Consider the following 17,955-nt stretch of genomic DNA (forward strand, 5'->3'; position numbering starts at 1 on the left):
CTCACCTCGTCACAAAGCCTTCCCTGGCCAGGTGAGGTTAACAGCCACTCCACCCCCCCAATCCCTGTGTTCCTTCCACAGCACAGACTCACCTGTTTAGTGCCTGTTTGTCCCCTTCTCTCCCCATCACCTGCTCTGCTTACATTATCCCCAGTGCCCAGAAGAGCACATGCATCATTTCACAAGAACGCTCTCTTTTGGACCTTTTGACAACCTTATTCTGTTCCCATTTCACAGAGGGTCTCAGAGGGCATAAGAGATTGGCTCAAGGTGGTGGCAAGTAATCTAGGATGTGGACGCCAACTTTACTCCAAGTTCTGCACTGCCGCGTCTTTCCATTTCCCAAGGCAGTCAGTTATGCAACTTTTTATATAGAACGTCCAAATGTTTCAGTGTTAGAAACTCTGAAAACTCTGATCAAACAAGAGACACCCACAGGCAGGAGGTGGCCCAGGGGCTGACTGTCCAGTGAGCAGAGCCCCAGAACAGAAGCTGTTATCGGGAGGGAGGCAATTCCCCATGTTTGTGCAGATGATTCAATGACATGACCCGGTAAAAATGCAACCCAGGGCTTGGCACAAAGTAAGTGCTCAATAAATTATCCCATTACTAAGTGAAACTTCCTTCTGTTACAGCCAGGCACAGGCGAGCAAGTCCACACCCTGCCTGGACATGGCCAGTGGACGCCACCGCTGGAGAAAAGGTGCTGCCAGAGCGCATGGCCAGGATCCCGGCTCGGAAGCCACACAGCCCATTCACTGGGCGTTCGAAACACTGTCCTCACCCCGGCCTCCCAGGTCTGCCTGACACAGCCAGGACCCCCCCCTCCCCGGGGCGTCAGAGGCACCTGTCCTCTCTGGGCCCATCGGCTGCACCATCTAAGGGAGGAGGGTGGGGGCCGAAGCAGCCCTCTCCGCCCTGCATGAGGACAAGGCTGCTGACCTAACCGATGCCACCTGCAGAAGCGCGGCCTGCCTGGCAGACTCCTGCCGTCCCTCCGTCCCCGGACCCCCTCTGGGCACACCCCACTCCCTGGGAAATAGTTCTGAGATGTGATCCAGGGCAGCTCTGAACTCTGTCTTTTTCCCCTGGCAACAGGTGTATACTGGGTGGATTTCCTGGATGCCTGCTGTTGCCAGGTGGCAGTGGGGGTGCTTAGCAACCCCTAAGGTCCCCAACTAAACCCTAGAGTACGGTCGCATGGGAATGAAGAAAACAACTCTGGTTCTTTCCTCTGGGCCTCCTGTTCTACCCTAACAGGCCCAGGGAGCTGAGGGGAGGTTAGCGAGAGGCTGAAGGCAGTGGCCCTGCGTCACAGGGAAAAGCCGCGGGCTGCTGCCTGGGAGGTTCGCTGTGTGCTGGGCAGATGCAGAGTCCCCTCCTGTGCCACAGCCATGCACGCTCAGCAGGGTTCAATCCATAGGGACCCCAGGGTGGTCAGGATGTACCCCTCCCCACGCCAGAGAAGGCGGCTGGGGCCAGGGAGGCTAAAGCGGCCACGGCAACTGGAACCTAAGACCGCAGCCTGCTTCTTTTCATTTCCCAGACGCTGCCACAGCTCGCATCTCACGGGCCCTCTGATAAGCCAGACTTGCCTACCTTGGTGACAAAGCAAAACTGAAGCCTGTTCCTGAAGGCCAGGCCTGGGGCCACCACAGGGGTGCGGTGGCTGCAGCCCACCCACTGGGAGCCGCCTGCTATCAGCAGGAGGTGCCTCTCACCAAGTGGAGAACAGCTGCCTGGGAGTTAGGCAGGGAGGGTGAGGCCCCAAAGAAAAGTAAAGGCCAACACATCCAGGACCCAGGAAACACTTGCCAGAGCCAGTAAAGCAGGAGAGAGGCAAGAAACGCCCAGAGGGAGAGACGGGTCCCCAGCCCAGCCTACAGGCAGGCCGGAAAGCCAGAGGAGAGCGAAACGACAAAGGTGGGGAAGCAGACCCCGCCTCCGCCTGCTGCTGGGGCCGATAAAACCACAGAGCACCTGTGCAGTAAAACCCCAAAAAGGAAGGCAGTGAGCAGCCCCTTCTTCCCCACTTAAGCCAGGAACCCCCTGGCCGTCTGGGGCAGGTGTTCTCCATGGACTCTGCCGGCTCAAACCACTTCCCGAGTGCGCAGCAGCTAAGTCAGCTCTGCTTCGCTTTGCCTGGATGCGGCTCTGAATTCTCTCATGGACAGAGTCAGGAACCATGGAACCCCAGAAGCTGGTAATAGCACCTCCCAGGTGACAGCAGCAAAGAGCGGGCCACGGATCAGGGATGAGGCCCCTGACGCCAGCTCATCCGCATCTGTCTCCCGGCTGCGGGTGGGCCTGGAGGACACTGACCCACGGAGGCCGCAGCCACCTGGCGGGACCGCCCTGCACTCAGAGGACAGGTCAGGAAACGAGATAACCACACCCCGAGCACTTGAAAAGTGAGACAAAGACCCTGAGAGCGAAATCCTGGGGGCAGGCCTAGCCTGCAAAGGACAGACGGATGATTGTTTTTATTTTTTTATTTTATTTTTTTTATAGAGGCATGTTTTATTTATTTATTTATTTGTTTGCTTGTTTGTTTTTTGTTTATACAAGCACTGGGTACAGTCAGAAACACGGGAGGGTGAGAGAATTCACCAGAGCCAGAGCAGGGATCAGAGCAGGCAGAAGGACCGAAGTACACTGCTGAGGGGAGCAGCGGGCGGCAGGAGAGGTCTGCTCGCCATGTGGGACCCCCCTCCTGTGGCCGGGGAGCAGCCAGGGATCGAACCGGTGCCGCAGAGGCCACGGGCAGCTTCACAAGCCAGCGCTCAACCGCTGCACCACAGGGGAGGCCCCAGGATGATTGTTTTTAATTGGGACTTTCGAGTGGGATTTAAACCCTGTGTGTGCCGATGGCCAGACCTCAAATGCCCCCTTAGACAGGCGCCACGAGCAAAGCAGCTTCCGTTTCCTCTCCAGCTGGGACTTTCTGCAGCCCTTGCCCAAAGTGTTTTCACACCCATTATTTCGCTTTTATTCGCACAAGGAAGGTGAGTGAGAGGCATTTGGACTTCTACTACCAGCCTGCGCTCTGCTCCAAAGACACAGCTGCTGACGTAAATCAGCCAGAGCCCAGGCCAGGATCACAATGGCAATGTCAGTCCCAATGTCCAGGGCAGGCGTGACCTCTGTCCTGACTGGACCTATGGAGACGGGCCTACAGCCCAGTCCCACCAGGGGCCTGTGCTGGGCGCTGCTGACCTCACCAGGGGCCTCTCTGCCTGGTTTCAAAAATCAAATCTGGGGGCCTCCCCTGGTGGCGCAGCAGATGAGCGCTGGGCTGCGAGGCTGCCCGCAGCCTCTGCAGTGACGGTTCGTTCCCCAGCGGCCGGCGAGGGTCCCACAAAAAAAAAAAAAAATCAAGTCTGGGGACTGGGTTTTTTCGAGGCGTGATGAGAATGCTCTGGAACTGGGCAGAGTCCACACACTGTGTGGCACAATTTGTGCTTCTATGACAGAGGCTATTACAGCAGAACAACTATAAAAACTGGATAAAATACAAAAGAATAGGCATTTGAAGGCAGTGGGAAATAACTGGAGCAGCTAGGACTTGAGGGGAGAAGGTCTCCAGGGGAAGGGAATCACATTTGAATGAGCTCAACATACGCTGCCCTTCCCTGGAGACCTGGACTGAGAAGTTGACCAGAGAACAACGACTAGAGCTTTCAAGGGGCTGGTGAGGAAGGATATCAAGGTGGAGTGGCGTGGAGGCTGAGCTCCTAGAGAAGAAAGTGCCATAAAAAAGCAAGTCCAGCTTTCTCTGCACTGATCCCCTTGAGACATTTGTCAATCCCTAGGCTGCAAAGGGCAAGAAATGAAAATCTGGGCAAAAAGTGACAGCTAAGAAGCAAAAAGTGAAGGACAATTCCCATAATGGTGTGGAGTTCAGGTCCCTCAAGAAGAGGACCAGCCTTTCAGTTAAGGCCCCAGCAGCCTGTTTCCTAACAGAAGGCACAGAACAGAAACAGACCCGCTCTCTGGTGAAAACCCAGCCTTAAATCTTTCTCAACTCCACACGGATCAACGTGCACTTCCCCTAATCTAACCATCTGTTGTAAAAAAAAAAAAAAAAGTAAATAGAGACACATCATCCAGAGCTGCTATTGTTTTCTATACTTCATATCCAGCATTTAATTTTAAAAAGCCAGGAGACAACAGCAATCAACTGAGAAAGGAGATTTATCAGTATTCCAGAAGGCTTTAAAATATATGTTTAATATGTTCCCCCCAAAATAGATGACAAATGGAGAATATAACGAGAGCACTGGAATCTATCTTCCACTCAAATGGAAAAATAAATATACAGTAACTGACTTTAAGGATCCAAAGATAAAGATAAGCTCAATCATTGATTTGACAAAGCAAAAGAAGGGATTAGTAAACCGGATGTTAGGTTTGAAGCATTCAGAAAGGGAAAAAAGGAAGATTCAAAAAAAGAGAGACATTTATACAAAACTTGGTAAAAATGTCTAATAAAGACATTTAGAGTCCTCGAATAGAAGGAGAGAATGGGCTGTTTATTTAAGCTATTTTTAAAAACTGTTTATTTAAGATATTTTGAACTAAATGACAATCAAAATATGATAACAAAACTTGTAGACTAAAGCTAAAGCAATGTAATGTAATGAAGGAAATCTACAGCATGGAAAGCACAATGTAAGAAAAAAATTAAAATTATTTAGTTCCAGCTCAAGAAGTGAAAAACAAATACCAAATTAACCCCAAATATAGACAATGACAATGTAAAAATGTAAATTAATTATAGAAATGTATGAAGAAGACAATAAAAATGAAAAGGCTATTACTGTAGCAAGACAGATGAAAAAATAAAACACAGAAGGCACAAATTACCATTAAGGAATGAACAAAGGAACACTTATTAATGACAAATCCCACAGACAATAAAAGATTAAAAAAAGAGATGAGCATAATGTTGAAAAATTTGAAGATTAGGTGAAATGAAACAAGTTCCTGAAAAACACTTTCCAAACGTATGGATACAAAACTTGTATCTGTGAAGGGAACTGAATCTTCCTGTAAAGACAACTTCATACCCACGGGGCTGCACCAGTGAATTTGTCTCACTTAAAGAATAGTCCACACCCTCCTTAAATTCCTCCAAGGACTGGAAAGGAAGAAGCACTTCTCAAATTACTGCCTAAATCTGGCATCACCACGCCCCCCCCCCCCCAACCTGTTAAGCCCAGCTCTCCTGCACCAACCCTGGCCCGAGGGAGCACCTGGTGCTGAGCCATAGAAAACAGGCCTCAGAGCCCATGTGCTAAGGCCTGAACATCACCGTTCCCAGGCTCTACAGGTTACAAGACCCTTCCGGCTGGGTTTCTCACCAGGCCCTCGGGGAACCCTGCAAGACTAGTATGGATACTTTCACTTTGGATTTCAACACGTCACTATAAAGTACCAACCCCCCCCACCCCCCCATTACAGACAAGGAGGGCAAGGCTTGAAGGAACAGACACACAACTAGCTTATCCAGAGTGAAACCCCAGAGCTTGTTTAGCACACCAGGAGGCCCCGCCGAGCACCGTTCAATGGCACTGAAATGTCCTGGGTTACACGCCGAGACAGGCAAGGCCGACACAGACAGACGCTGGACCCTGCGTGGACACTGTATGAAAGGGAACTCCCTGCCTTGCTAAGCGGTGACATATGCATTTTTTGTTTAGACGCAGAGAATCTAGAGGGCTTTCTCCACAGTATGAGATCAGTTGCAAACAAGAAACAGGCAGCGTAAAAACCAGAAATCAAACAACGCCTTTCAAGGAGCTCTGTAACGGCAGGAAGGCGGCAGTAGCTCCTCGGTGGCACGGGATGCTGGCCCGGGGAGAAGTGGATGAACAGATGGGTCGTGATGCATGCGTGGGGGCCAGGGAGCCTCCCCTTCCAGACCCACCTTCTGAAAGAGCCCAAGGCCCAGCTCAGAAGCTTTTAAATCTCATTGACAAATAGAGGGAAAAAAACACCTCCGGGGCAGGGAGGCCAGGATGCATCCTGAGTAACTGAGTGCGTGTCTTCAAACAGCCCTAGATAGAGAACCAGAGGCCCAACCATGGACTCCCCACCACCTTCACCGAGGGCTCCAGAATGACTCCCAAAACTACAGCCCCATCCCCCAGGGGCAGAATCTATGGAAACAGGAATTTCAGCGAACCCAGAGCAAACAGCCCCCCTGAGCACAGAAGGGCCTGGTTCCAAGAGCGGAGAACCATGCCTTCAAGCTAACGGGTTTGTTTGTTAACAGGAAATAAACCTATGGATAACAGGAAGTCAGTGGACGTAATTTCTAGAGACCTTCAAAAGGATTCAGGATGAATTCAGACCAAAAACTATTTAAAAGACCGAGTCACATGAACTGGGAGGTTCTGTGGTGGCTCAGGCTGGAGGGAAGCCAGTACACAGAGTGGGAACTGCCAGGCCCTTCTCAAGATGGAAAAATGTAAACAGTGGGGTCCCTGGGGAAAGGGCTGGCTTTTACTTCTTCATAAATGACTTGGAACGCGGCAGAGGGGGGAGATTGCCTGGAGAATGAAGGAGACTTAGCACCCCTGGGTGGTGAGTGTGGGGCCGATGGACTTCACCCAGAGGACCCCCGAGGCCAGGGGCTGCCCTTCCCCAACACAGTGAGCGCAGCTCTGAGCACACAGTAGGCAGCAGTGTGACTCTGCTGGGAGGCAGGAGGGAGGCAGGAGGAATAGCCCGGAAGGAAAGAAGCAGAGGCATCCACCGAGAAAGGAGCACAGAGTCACTGGGGCTGCTTGGGCAATGCAGTTCTTTAAAAGGTTGTAAATTACAGGAAAAAAAATAGAACAGAAAGAAGAGAGAGGGAAGGTGTCGGTCAAGCCCATAGGAGATTTAGGAGTTTCCAGCGAGAGAAGCTTCCAGAAGTCAGGAGGACGCCTCTGCCAGCAAGGGGCCAATGAGGCCATGTCAGCCAGCAAACACGTGACCCCGGCAGCTGAACTCCAAGCCCCACAGGGCCCCTGGGCCCCTGCACCACACTGGGCTCACACCCTCCAAACGGGACCCCCTGTCCCAGCCACAGTCCCTGAAATCAGGTTCCTGCCCGACTGTCCCAAGAACAGCCCCAAGAAGCTGCTAGTGGGCCTCCCCTGGTGGCGCAGGAGGTTGAGTACCACGCTGTGAAGCTGCCCACAGGCTCTGCAGCGCCGGTTCAATCCCGGCCAGCCAGCGAGGGTCCCCCATGGCGTGGCAGACCTCTCCTGTCTCGCCCGCTGCTCCCCTCAGCAGTGCATTTCAGTCAGTCTGCCTGTTCTGTTCCCTGCTCTGGCTCCGGTGGATCCTCTCACCTTCCCACACATCTGGCCTGTACCCCAGTTCTTGTATAAAATCTTTAAAAAAAAAAAAAAGCTGCTAGTGACCCACAGCTCACCTGCTGCTGGCTCTGCTCCTCCAAGTTCATCTTTACTTCCAGCGACTGGCGAGCCTCCAGGAAGGCCTTGCGGTGCTTGCGGTCCGCCATGTAGTAGGACTTGATGCCCACGATGATGGCACACAGGTAGAGGAAGACATTGGCCAGGATCTGTGCCAGGGGGGAGAGAAAAGACAAGGTGAAGGCACGTCATCAGAAGGGACGGGGGCGGTGGGGTGGAGGCACCCAGACCAAGCTCCCTGTGGGGCTGAGCAGTCCCTGCGTCTGCACCAGTCACGTCTGCTCAGGCACCGCTATCCCTGCGCTTGCCCACTAGGTGCCCTCAGGAGCAGAGGGGACAGAGCCCAGGCCAAGTAGCCAGAACAGATGATCCCAAAAGCCACAGAGCACATGGAACAGCACAGGAAGGAAACAAAATGGCCCTGGGCCGACTCAGTAGTTACAATGTGACTTTACACATGCAAGCAGGTTTATAGGTTTCTGGGATTCCCGTGCATCCTCTCAGCCAACCCACCTGCCAGGTAAGGGGGGCCAGTACCAGTGTCCAGGTCCTATGGGCAATGGATTCAAGGGAAGGGGCTAGGGAGCTGACATGGGTCACGCTAGCTCAGAGCACTCGCACAAAAGGTCTCCTTGGCATCCAGAGTCTGCTCCCCTGCCCCGCCACCCTGCAGACCCAATGGGGAGTCCCCTGCCCACTCCCCCAGGCTGCCGGAACTGCAGACCCAGTGGCTGCTACTGGTGGGGGGGACTTTAAATATGGGCCTGAACATCCTGTCACACCTAATATCCTGCTTCTGGCTGCTGCTGGCGCCAGTGTTTAAGCCTAAGTGCACCCCATTGGGGCTGGACCAGGCTCCAGTTCCTCCTGCTACTCCAAGACCACTGGCTGGAAGCCTCTCCAGCAAGGCTAGTTCCCAGCTCTGGTCCTCCCAGTTCCCTGAAGTGTGCTCACACCCGCCACCTGCGGCTGCCCCACCTCCTTCCTGAAATCCCTGAGGACCTGCCAGGGCAGGACGGAGCCCTCCTCTGCAGAGTGTGGTTTCTCGGACAAGTCTGGAGCAGAGATGCTGGAAGGGAGCAGGAATTCTTAGTATCTGGCCCTATGGGAAGGGCCCAGGGGGGTATAATGGAGTATAAGCAGCCAAGTCAGCTTTAGACTTTGTAACAAGAAGAGATGGGCAATAAGAGGTCATGTCTGCTATTACTTTTCCAGTTACTCTTGGTTACCCCCCTCGGAACGCCTCTGTGTTTCACCAGGGCCATCGGCGCTGACCCCGAGGGCCCAGCAACCCCCGAGGTGGGGCATCTCTCCTTGGTCACCAGTGACCCACTGGGGACGCCCATCAGAGGACGCTGAGGAGTGAATTCATGAGTGAGGCGTGTCCTCAAGTCACCAGAACTTGAGGCTGGTTCCAGCAGCTGACGACCCATTGCTCTTGGGCCTGGGCAGCCCATCACCTTCCCGTTCCTGGGGAAAGTCAGACTTCAAAAAGTCCCCGAACATCTCCTGTCCCTTTGTCAGGGGGTGAGAGCCCATTCCGCCTGAGTTGTGGGCATCAGCACGGACTCAGGCCACCTGAGAGTCCAAAGAACTGCCGCGTCGGAGCATGTGACACAGATCCCGCCACCTCAACCCGTCTGGATAGAAGCCGCCTTCCCGAGGGGGTTGTGTGACCTTGGAGATCCCCCGCCCCCAAGTTCATGGGGCAGGAAGCTGCACCCTGAGTGTGCTCTGAGCAGTGGCAGGCACCCCCATCAGAGTCCACGCAGGATCCAGACACAGCAGTCCCCGGGCGAGGGTGTCCAGACAGCGGAGGGCCGGGAGAAGCTGCACACAGGAGCCAAGCGTCTGGGCCTCATGCCTACGGCGTCGGTCACGCGGGACCAGTCAAAGCAGGCTGTCCTGGGCCACAGCTCACTCGCTGGCCCTGGCCACAACCAACTTGGGCTGTCACACTGGATTGGGGGACAGAGATCAGAGTTTGAGGGTCTTCCTGCCCCCCATGGACGGCCCCCCGGGGATGGGCAGGGCAGGCTCTGTAAAGCCGCAGTGCTGAGCTCGTATCAGGAAAGCCTGATTCAGCGGGCGTCCTCCTTGCAGACCGCCAGGCAGCAAAGCTTCACGCAGCCACCAGCAAAGGCGGTGATGCAGAGCGTGGCACGTCAGGCGGGCTCATGCTTGGGGGTCTACACAGGACAGCACCCCTTCATGGAGCTGCGTATTTCAAAATGAAATTCACTTTGGCTTTCCACATGTAGGTATGTACAGTGTAGAAAATAAAGGCAGGGGAGCCCCGGAGTTTGGCACTGCCCCTCACAGCCGCTGACCTCTCCGAGCTCCAGCCTCTTCATCTACCAGCCGAGGGGAGCACCCGCTTATCTGAAAGTCCCTCCAGTCCTGACACTGTCTGGTCATCAGACCTCACTTCTGAGGGCGGAGGCTGGGACTGGAGGTGCCCGGTCCAGAGAGGAGGGCAGGTTCCCCAGGTGGTCAGAGAGCACCTGCCTCCTGTCCCCTGAGCACCTGCAGCCTCAGGGCCCGTTCCCTTCCCAACTGGCCCGCACCCGCAGGGCTGTGGAGGCCAACATCCGGGCCGGGCCATGCACTGAGGAGTCACGTCCACATCAAGGAATTTCCTCACAATGCCCAGTGGGTTCATCTGTTTCTAGACAACTCTTCCCAGGGCCCTAGGAGCTGGGTTTCTTAGAGCTCCCAGAGCCTCTAAATCTGAAGACACGGTCCTCCCGGGCATGGGTGCTCGGTGCCACCCTGAGGCCTGGATGAAACTCGGCAACCCCTGTGCCAGGGAAAGTGGCTGAGGCCAGCACCCCATAGGCCTGGGCACAAATCCAAAAGGGTGATGTTGCCAAGGCTGGAGACCTCCAGCCAGGCAGCAGGTTGGGTGGGAAGGCTCGGGAAGGATCAGGAAGAGCTGCGCTGCTGATGGGAGCCGTCTCTCAGCAGAGCATCCAGTCCCCAGCTCGCTCCCCGCCAGGGGTGCTCAGGCCACAGGTGGGATGGAAGACCCCCGGGGACCCCAACACGCAGCCAGAACTGAGCACCCTCTGCTGCCTCGCTTCCTTGCCTGGTATCATGCCGCAGCACCCGGCAGGCCTCCCGGCCTGGCACCTGTACACGGCGGCTGAGGCTAATTCGATTTCATAGCAGGAGCAGAGAGGAAGGGCTCGAGGCCTCCCAGACTCGCCTCTCCGGCACGGAGGAGTCAAAGCCCACCTTGAAGCGCCCCTCAGCTTAATTACAGAGTTATAAGTCCACCTTCCCCTAGAAAGGAGAACATTTTTAAACTAAAACTAAAGTCGTCGGGAAGATACCAGCCCCGAAGCACTGACGTGTGCGCTGCTCGCATTTTTTAATCTGAAATGAAGCCGCATCTAAGATTCCGGCTTCCAGCCCTAATGGCGGCCATTATCTCTGGGCTCGTCCCATTCAGAAATCCCTGTTGCACACTTACCAATGCAAGTGTGTCTCACTTAGCAAAACGGATGTGCTCCTCAAATATGTTTGGATGAAAATGATTTTTGCTCCTCCAGCCGAGCTGGGTGCGGGCATTGAGGAGCGACATGGTGGGGACACCGTCCCGGACCCTGCGGCCACCGCTGTCGGGCGGCCCGGGGCGGCCCAGGGAGGCCATGCGCCGATCCCCAGAACACTGATCAGCCTGGGCGCTCGATCCTGCAGGCCTTGGGGAAACCGTGGCCACCAGGGAAAACTGGAAGCCTGAGAAGCTGGACTGGCCTCTCAGTCTGTGACAAATGGGCTTCTCCAGACTCTGGACTCTGCAGGTCTGGGATTAATTTTCTGATGTCCCCACTCCAGGGGGCGGGGGGACGGCTTCTTTTTCAGAACTGGTGTCTTCTCCAGGCCTGCCTTCCCAGTTGTGCCAATGCTGGCCCCCAACCGTGCCCGGCCCCACCTGGCCCACCTAGCAGGCCCCTCTTCCCCCGAGAGCCCTGCTCAGCCTCCATTCTCCCAACAGTCCCTCCTCCTTCGCCCAAGCTCCCAAACAGGGTACCGTGCCCTCCAGCACAAGGGGTGCCCGGGAAGGCGACCCTGCTGATCTCACCCCTGCACCCCCCGAGCCCACTCCAGGCCTCATCTAGAACAGATGCTCAGAAGCAGGAGCTGCTGGCTGGACAGACATGTCACAACTCACCCCTCAACCCTCTGTCTCCAGTCAGCGGACAAGCAGACCAGAGCTGCCTGGTCCCCACGTTCTCCCAGGCCCAGCCCTGGCCGCCTCCAGCCCTCCCACGAACATCCGCCCTACCCTGCCCACCGCAGCCTAGGAGCAGAGAGAACTGAGGCCTGGCCGCTCCCCCACGGCCCGACAGGCCGGGACAGCGAGGCAGGACAGCTGGGAAGCCCAGAGCGTGAGGCCACACACCACGGCATCAGGCGGGTTGAGGTCACGTCCACTCAGGGAGCCAGTGGGCGGCTTCCTGGAAACAGGCTCTCGAGACCGGGCTCCAACGCCCTCCGGTGACCAAGGGCAGGGTCCTCCCTCTAGGATCTGGGGGTGTTGCACACCTGACATAGAGCAGACGGGAGGTGCCCTGGCCAGGCCACTTGGGGGGTCACAGGGCCCTGACGTGCACCCCGGCTCCCAGGCGTGGACAGGGCCTCAGCACCAAGCACAGCACAGGCACCTCCACAGCATGCTTGCTCCTTGGGGAGATCTCGGCAGTGACCAAGCTGAGAAGTCTGGGGACCCCCAGGATCACCTCGTAGCTCCTGAAGACCGGGCAGCGGTCTATTTCAAGAGAAACTTTTTTTTAAGACGCAATATTTTCTAGATAATGAAAACAATGAATGAGCCTCCCACGTGGGTAAACATTCAGAATGAAGTTTCATCTGACCTACAACAGCTGCATAAAGTTTTTGTGATACCCCAGCTCGGAAAGGCGTGTGAGAAAATTCCTTCACAAAAATCCTCCCTCATGGAATGTGATGAATCACGATTCCCTGCACTTTTTTCTGCCAGCCCCTGGGGACAAGGGCTGCTCTGAGCAGGGCTTGCACATGGAGCCGCCCCACGGGAGGCAGGCTGCTGCTCTCCGCCCAGCTGACCCCTCCCTGCAGACTCACCCCAGCCTGCAGATCCCACAGCACCCCAGGAGGATCTGGGGGAGAGAACGCTGCTCTGGGGTGTCAGGGCCACATCAGCCACGTCAACCACCCTTAGAGACCGAGTGATGCTCCGTTGTTGGGAGAAGGCAGTGCTGGAGCTTCAGTTCATTAAAACTAACTTAGATGTTTTGGAAAACATCTCCAAGGAGCTGCAGGGCAGGAAGGAGCAGGGGAGAAGGCACCTGCACAGGCGACCAGCCTCCCCAGCCGGGACACCGGCAGAGACTAGTGTGGCCGCCACAAAGGGCCCAGGGCCCTGTGCTGCAGCGCCTTGGAGGGGTGGGTGGTGGCAGACAGAGGTGGGCTGCGCAGTCACTCACACGGCCCATGCGGCGCCCTGGCTGTGTGGCCTGGAGCAAGTTACTCAACCTCTCTGAGACGTGGCTTCCTCATCCTCACAAGGGCTGCTCCAGTAAGACGAAAGAGAGATTATGTGCAACACCATCCGGTATTCATTGTCTTGTTGTCACAACAAGCAAGATATTCTGTTTTGTGGAAGAGACTAAGTGTAGAGAAACTAGGGTCCGAGTCAGTCCCCTAAAAGTGCTGAGATTAGAACCCCGCTCTCCATCCTGTGCGTCCAGGGCTCGCTCCCCAAAAAAAAAAGTACATCAGAGATTAGCAGAGAATAAAGGGACAGACGGACGGTGAGCAGCAGCTGCTCTGCGCTGGGGAGGGGCCCCGGTTCTTCACTCCCCGGTAGTACGGTGAAGTGCTCTTCCCTCACGCTCACCACGTCACTTGCTTTGGCCCAGTGAACTGTCATGCACCTGACATGAGCGCATCTGTGAAACATGCCGCTGTGACCAGGAGAACAAGGGCCACCACAAGCTCACTGGTACATAAGGAGACCCATGGAGTGACACGGCCCCGCGGCTGCAGCGCGGGGCCAAACCCAAGCAGCAACCAGATGAGCCACAGCCCGGCCAACGCACAGATGCGCGAGTGGGAAAGGTGAGCTGGGAGCCGCTGGGTTGGGGTTGTGCGGCATTAGGTGGAAACAGCTGACTACGACAGGTGCTTAGGTCAAGGTCTCCTTGTCATTTAAACCGAGAAATGAATGCCGGTGACCCAGCCCTGGGGTAAACGGGAAGATAACCGGGAAGAAAGAGCAGTCTGCAAGAGAGCATCCCCCGCAAAGACAGAGGACACTCGCCTCTTCTCCAGGAGACACCTCCTTCCCCAGGCACCTCGGAGGTCTCCCCCGTCAGCATAAGATCAGCCCAGGAGGCCAGTGTGTGCACCTCACATTTGCAGTGCTGAGACCTGCTGCAGCCTTCCGCACACTGCACTTTGCTGGGTGAATAACTACACAGTAGGAAGAAGCTAAAGAGTATTTCCTTCTCCACCAAGGTGTCCCCTTGACAAGAGAGACAAATATCAAGCTGATAAAAAGGCTAGAGCAGCACTTCTCAATGGGGTTGGGGGGTTGACCTGCTTCTCCCCACGGGGCCATTTGGCAGCGTGTCTGGGACATTCTTCATTGTCACGACTAGGGGGAGAGAGAGGGGAACGTAAAATCTGGAGACAGAAGATTTTTGGAATTCCAGAACTACTACCATCACACCAACGCAGCATGTGAAAATGTGAAGGGAGACCGTGGGTTCCACAGAACCAAGGAAGCCCTTGCTGAGGTCCCCATGGGACAGAGCAAAAGCTTTTGCCATTCTAGGAATGACCGGGGGCTTGGGAATAAAACCTTCTGCACGCTCAGCTGCAGAGAGCAGGGGGGGCTCCTCCCCTCTCCTGAACCAGGGCTTTCTCCTTGGAGAGCCCTCCCTTCTCCTTTCCATAGAGCTTCCTAGGGAGGCCAGGGCCTCTGAGTCTGCCTGGGAGCAGCGGACTTTGTTTTCCGCCAATGGTTCTGACTCAGCCCTTCACAGCTTTTTCTTTAGCCGCTGTTCGTCTAGCCCAGTGTTCTGGGCCAGGTACATCAGCATCTGGAGGGAAACTGGTTAGGAAAAGCTCTGCCAGGGTCCCACTTTGCCTGCTGAGCCCCAGGAATCTGCATGTCACACTTCTCCAGGGAAGTCTCTTCTATTCCATTGCTGTCCCAGCTGGTGTAAGAAATGAGAAAAAGCCCAGACCCCCCAATCTTCCTGGTTCTCCAAACCAAACTCTCAACATAGGCGACTGCTCTTGGTTATCCCGGTGCCAGCATCTGATTTTCATTTATTCCCTTTTCTTTTCCAACGGCCTCTGGTCCTGGCTTCCCCCGCCCTGCTTATGGGGTCTCCTCAGCATCATTTCCCGGTCTGATCTGCATCCCTTTCATACGAGTCCAGGGAAATGCCTTCCATCCCTTGAAGTTATTTCATGTGAACTCTTTTTAGTCCCTGGTTTTCAATTCAGATTTTAAGTCATTGTACAAGTTTCCTACTCACTGCCCAACCCTCCTCCTCCTGTTTCCTCTCCCCGACTGGGGAAGCGGCGGGTACTCACAATCAGAGACTGGGCTGGGAGGGCCTGCGAGGGCCCTGGCCCCACTCGATGCACTCTCTTAGTCACTTCACCCCCTGAAGCTTTCAACCCCAAATCTGAATGTGAAGACCTGGCAAACTGCTACTTCTCAGATTTCAGTTGCTCTGCCTCAAATGCCTGGAATTAGTGCCTCCAGGGTGTGTGGCTCTCACCCTTGCTTAGCGATTCCCAGCTCTGGCTGCACCACAGTCACCTGGGAGCTGTGGGTGGGCAGCACCCAAAAAAGTGAAGCAGAAGCACATATACTGGCATTGTTAAAATGCTCCCAGGTGCCACCTAGCAGCACTGTGACTTCAGCCTGGGCCACTGCCCGCACAGACTTTTGTCGACAGAGATGATGTCACAGGGGAAGAGAAGATTTAAGAAATTTTCTGGTTTCTTCTTTCTGCCTTATAATCTTTCTGTAATCAGTCTCTTTGTGAAGAGACAGTAAAGAACTATTATTATTTGACATTTCATATTGTTCCACTCACTTGGACCGCGCAGACCAGCAGCAGACCCCCGGGGCCCTGCATGACAACAAAGGGCACAGAAACGCCCTTCCTGCACACGGAGGCCTCAGTAAACACCCCCACAGCAGAGAATCTCTGGTAGTGGCTCCCCAGCCTCGCCCAGAGGCCCTGTATCTCGTCCACGAGTCCATGGGAACCCCCTCTCCACACCTGCTTCTACTGAACACATCTCGCCTCTCACTGGATCTTCCCAGGCCAGCTGGGGTGACAGACCTCCCCCAGATCTTCAAACAAGATGCGGGCATACAAGCCCAAGGCCTTGCCCTCTCCCCTCCTGCACTGTGAAGGGGGAGACCCCTGTGATCAGTGGGAGCCAAGCTGCCAAGCCCGTCTCCTGTCGCTCAGCATTCAGCGCCAACACTACAAAGGATGTTCTGTCTATAAACTGGAGCTGGGTCTGGTCATCCCTACAGAATCAACATCTCACTCACTCTCATGAGCCTTCCAAGGGGAAGTCAGCCGGCGGGACATCCCGTGGTAAGTGGTCCCGAGCCAGCCAATGCCCGTGGCCTCCAGTCACCGGGCCTTGCTGGCATATAGGATCGCTTATCACCCACCCGACAGGCCCCTGCCAACACTGCCATGCGGCTCACTGGCTGGCTAATGTCTCCTCTGCAGTCACCTGGCTGTCTTCCTCTCCCCCACTGCTTCTCCTGCAGGAGCCACCATCTGTCCTGTCCCTCAGAGACAGGCACACAGCTGGCGGGATTTTCTCATCCCGGGACACACATTTGGGGCTTGCAAGAATCCTAAAACCACTGCGGGATTCCAGAGAAGTTCTGACTATTAACATATTGGGTTTTGCCTAATTTCTCCACTCAAGGATCTTACACTTTTTGACACACAAGAGCCTCACCTGGATTTCCTCCTCCCTGCCGAGGTGGGTGTGGGGCGCACCCACCGTCAGCTGCGGTCTGCCCACATGAGAGGGCCCCTCCCATCTCACCCCGGGGTGCCACACGCAATGACCATGGCACTTACTTCTAGGGACGTAAATGCTCAGGGACCGTGGACTGTGGTGAGAGACCGGGCTTGAGGTCACCGAGGTGCCAGCCGTGCTCCCTCCTCTGTGGAAGGAGCACACAGCGGGCCCCCCCACCCGGAGTGGGCTGTGAGAATTCGTTACGATGTGCTTGGGGCGCCGGGCAAGAGCCGGTACCGCGTGAGCACCCGCAGAGTCCTGTAAGCAGACAGATGCTACTCTGAGCCAGCAAACTACAAATTCCCAATATTGCAGCTGAGCTTTAGCCCCAGGGTTGCGCTTACTCCGGGCCCAGAACGTGCCCTCTCACGACCTTGGAAGGTGAGGGCTGGCAGTGCCTCAGGAACCTGTCTGTGCTCGCCCCGCGCACCTCAGAGGCTCCAGGGGCTCGCTCCAGCCCGCTGCAGTCGGCCAGTGTGGCAAAGTGAGTCACACAGAGTTTTTGGTTTTCCAAGACAAACAAAAGTTATGCCGGCACGACGCCGTAGCCTAAGTGTCCGGCATGCAATGGCATCACGTCTTAGAAAATACTTTTTTGCTAAAAACGTTTCTCATCATCTGAGCTATCAGAGAATCTTTTTGCCACAAATCTTCAATTTATAAGCAACACTATCTGTGAAGCACAGTAAAGTGCTTTATTCAAAGGGACATGTCTGTTGCAAAAGCTTTACCCCCAGACATCCTGCTTTCCTGTATCTGGGGCCACCGGGATCTGTGTTCTGAACACAGCCCTCCTCCCGACCCAGGGGGGTCCAGGCAGCCAGGGGGTCATGAACCGAAGTGCCACCTCATTGTTGCTGCTCATGTGTGATCCATGGCCCTGACCTTGTCCTGTAAGGCTCACCCTGACGTCCATTCGGGTTGTCCCCTGCATAAGCTCTCCACGGTTTCCTGCTGCCGTCAGGTCCCCGGGGTGGCAAGTACAGCTCTCCCGTGTCCATCACGTGCTGGCTGGGCTGCGAGCCCACAGGGTGGCTCCACCCAGACCCCGGAATCCTACTCCCAGCTGGAGGGCTCAGTTCCTCTACTGTGCCCTTCCCAAGTCCCCGGAGGCAAAGCCAGAAGCTGCAGGAACCATGTGCCCACCCCTCACCTATCAAGTACTCTCCCAGCCCCCTGTGCCGCCAGGAACCTGGGGATACCAAGGAGCCTTGAGCCATTGGTCCGCAAGCCCTTCTCCTGCCCCGAACCAGCACTGGTTGGGGGCAAGACAAGCTCCAATTCTATTATTCTCGGCGAGCCCCCTCCCTCTTCAGCTTCCTCAGGTGGGAGAGAGGGCTAATTGCTTCAACTTATCTCCATTTAAGAATTCCTGACCCAACCCACAGTCACAAAGGTTTTTCTCCTACATTTTTTCTTTGAGAAGTTTTATAGTTTAAATCCTACTATGATCCATCTCATT

The 17,955-nt window shown here is 55.2% G+C and overlaps 1 protein-coding gene across 1 annotated transcript in view; it reads right to left on the reverse strand.

The window, feature by feature from the left end:
- The window catches only part of ADCY3 (adenylate cyclase 3), a gene marked incomplete at both ends in the record, with an annotated part of 64,283 nt that overhangs the window by 25,524 nt on the left and 20,804 nt on the right, over positions 1-17,955 (reverse strand). Inside the window, one exon of the mRNA XM_084234585.1 lies at positions 7,427-7,576. Within this exon, the coding sequence (XP_084090711.1) occupies positions 7,427-7,576 (150 nt within the window). The remainder of the gene's footprint in view (positions 1-7,426; positions 7,577-17,955) is intronic.

This window comes from Talpa europaea (genome assembly GCF_964194135.1).
Source record: "Talpa europaea genome assembly, chromosome: 6".
NCBI lineage: Eukaryota > Metazoa > Chordata > Mammalia > Eulipotyphla > Talpidae > Talpa > Talpa europaea.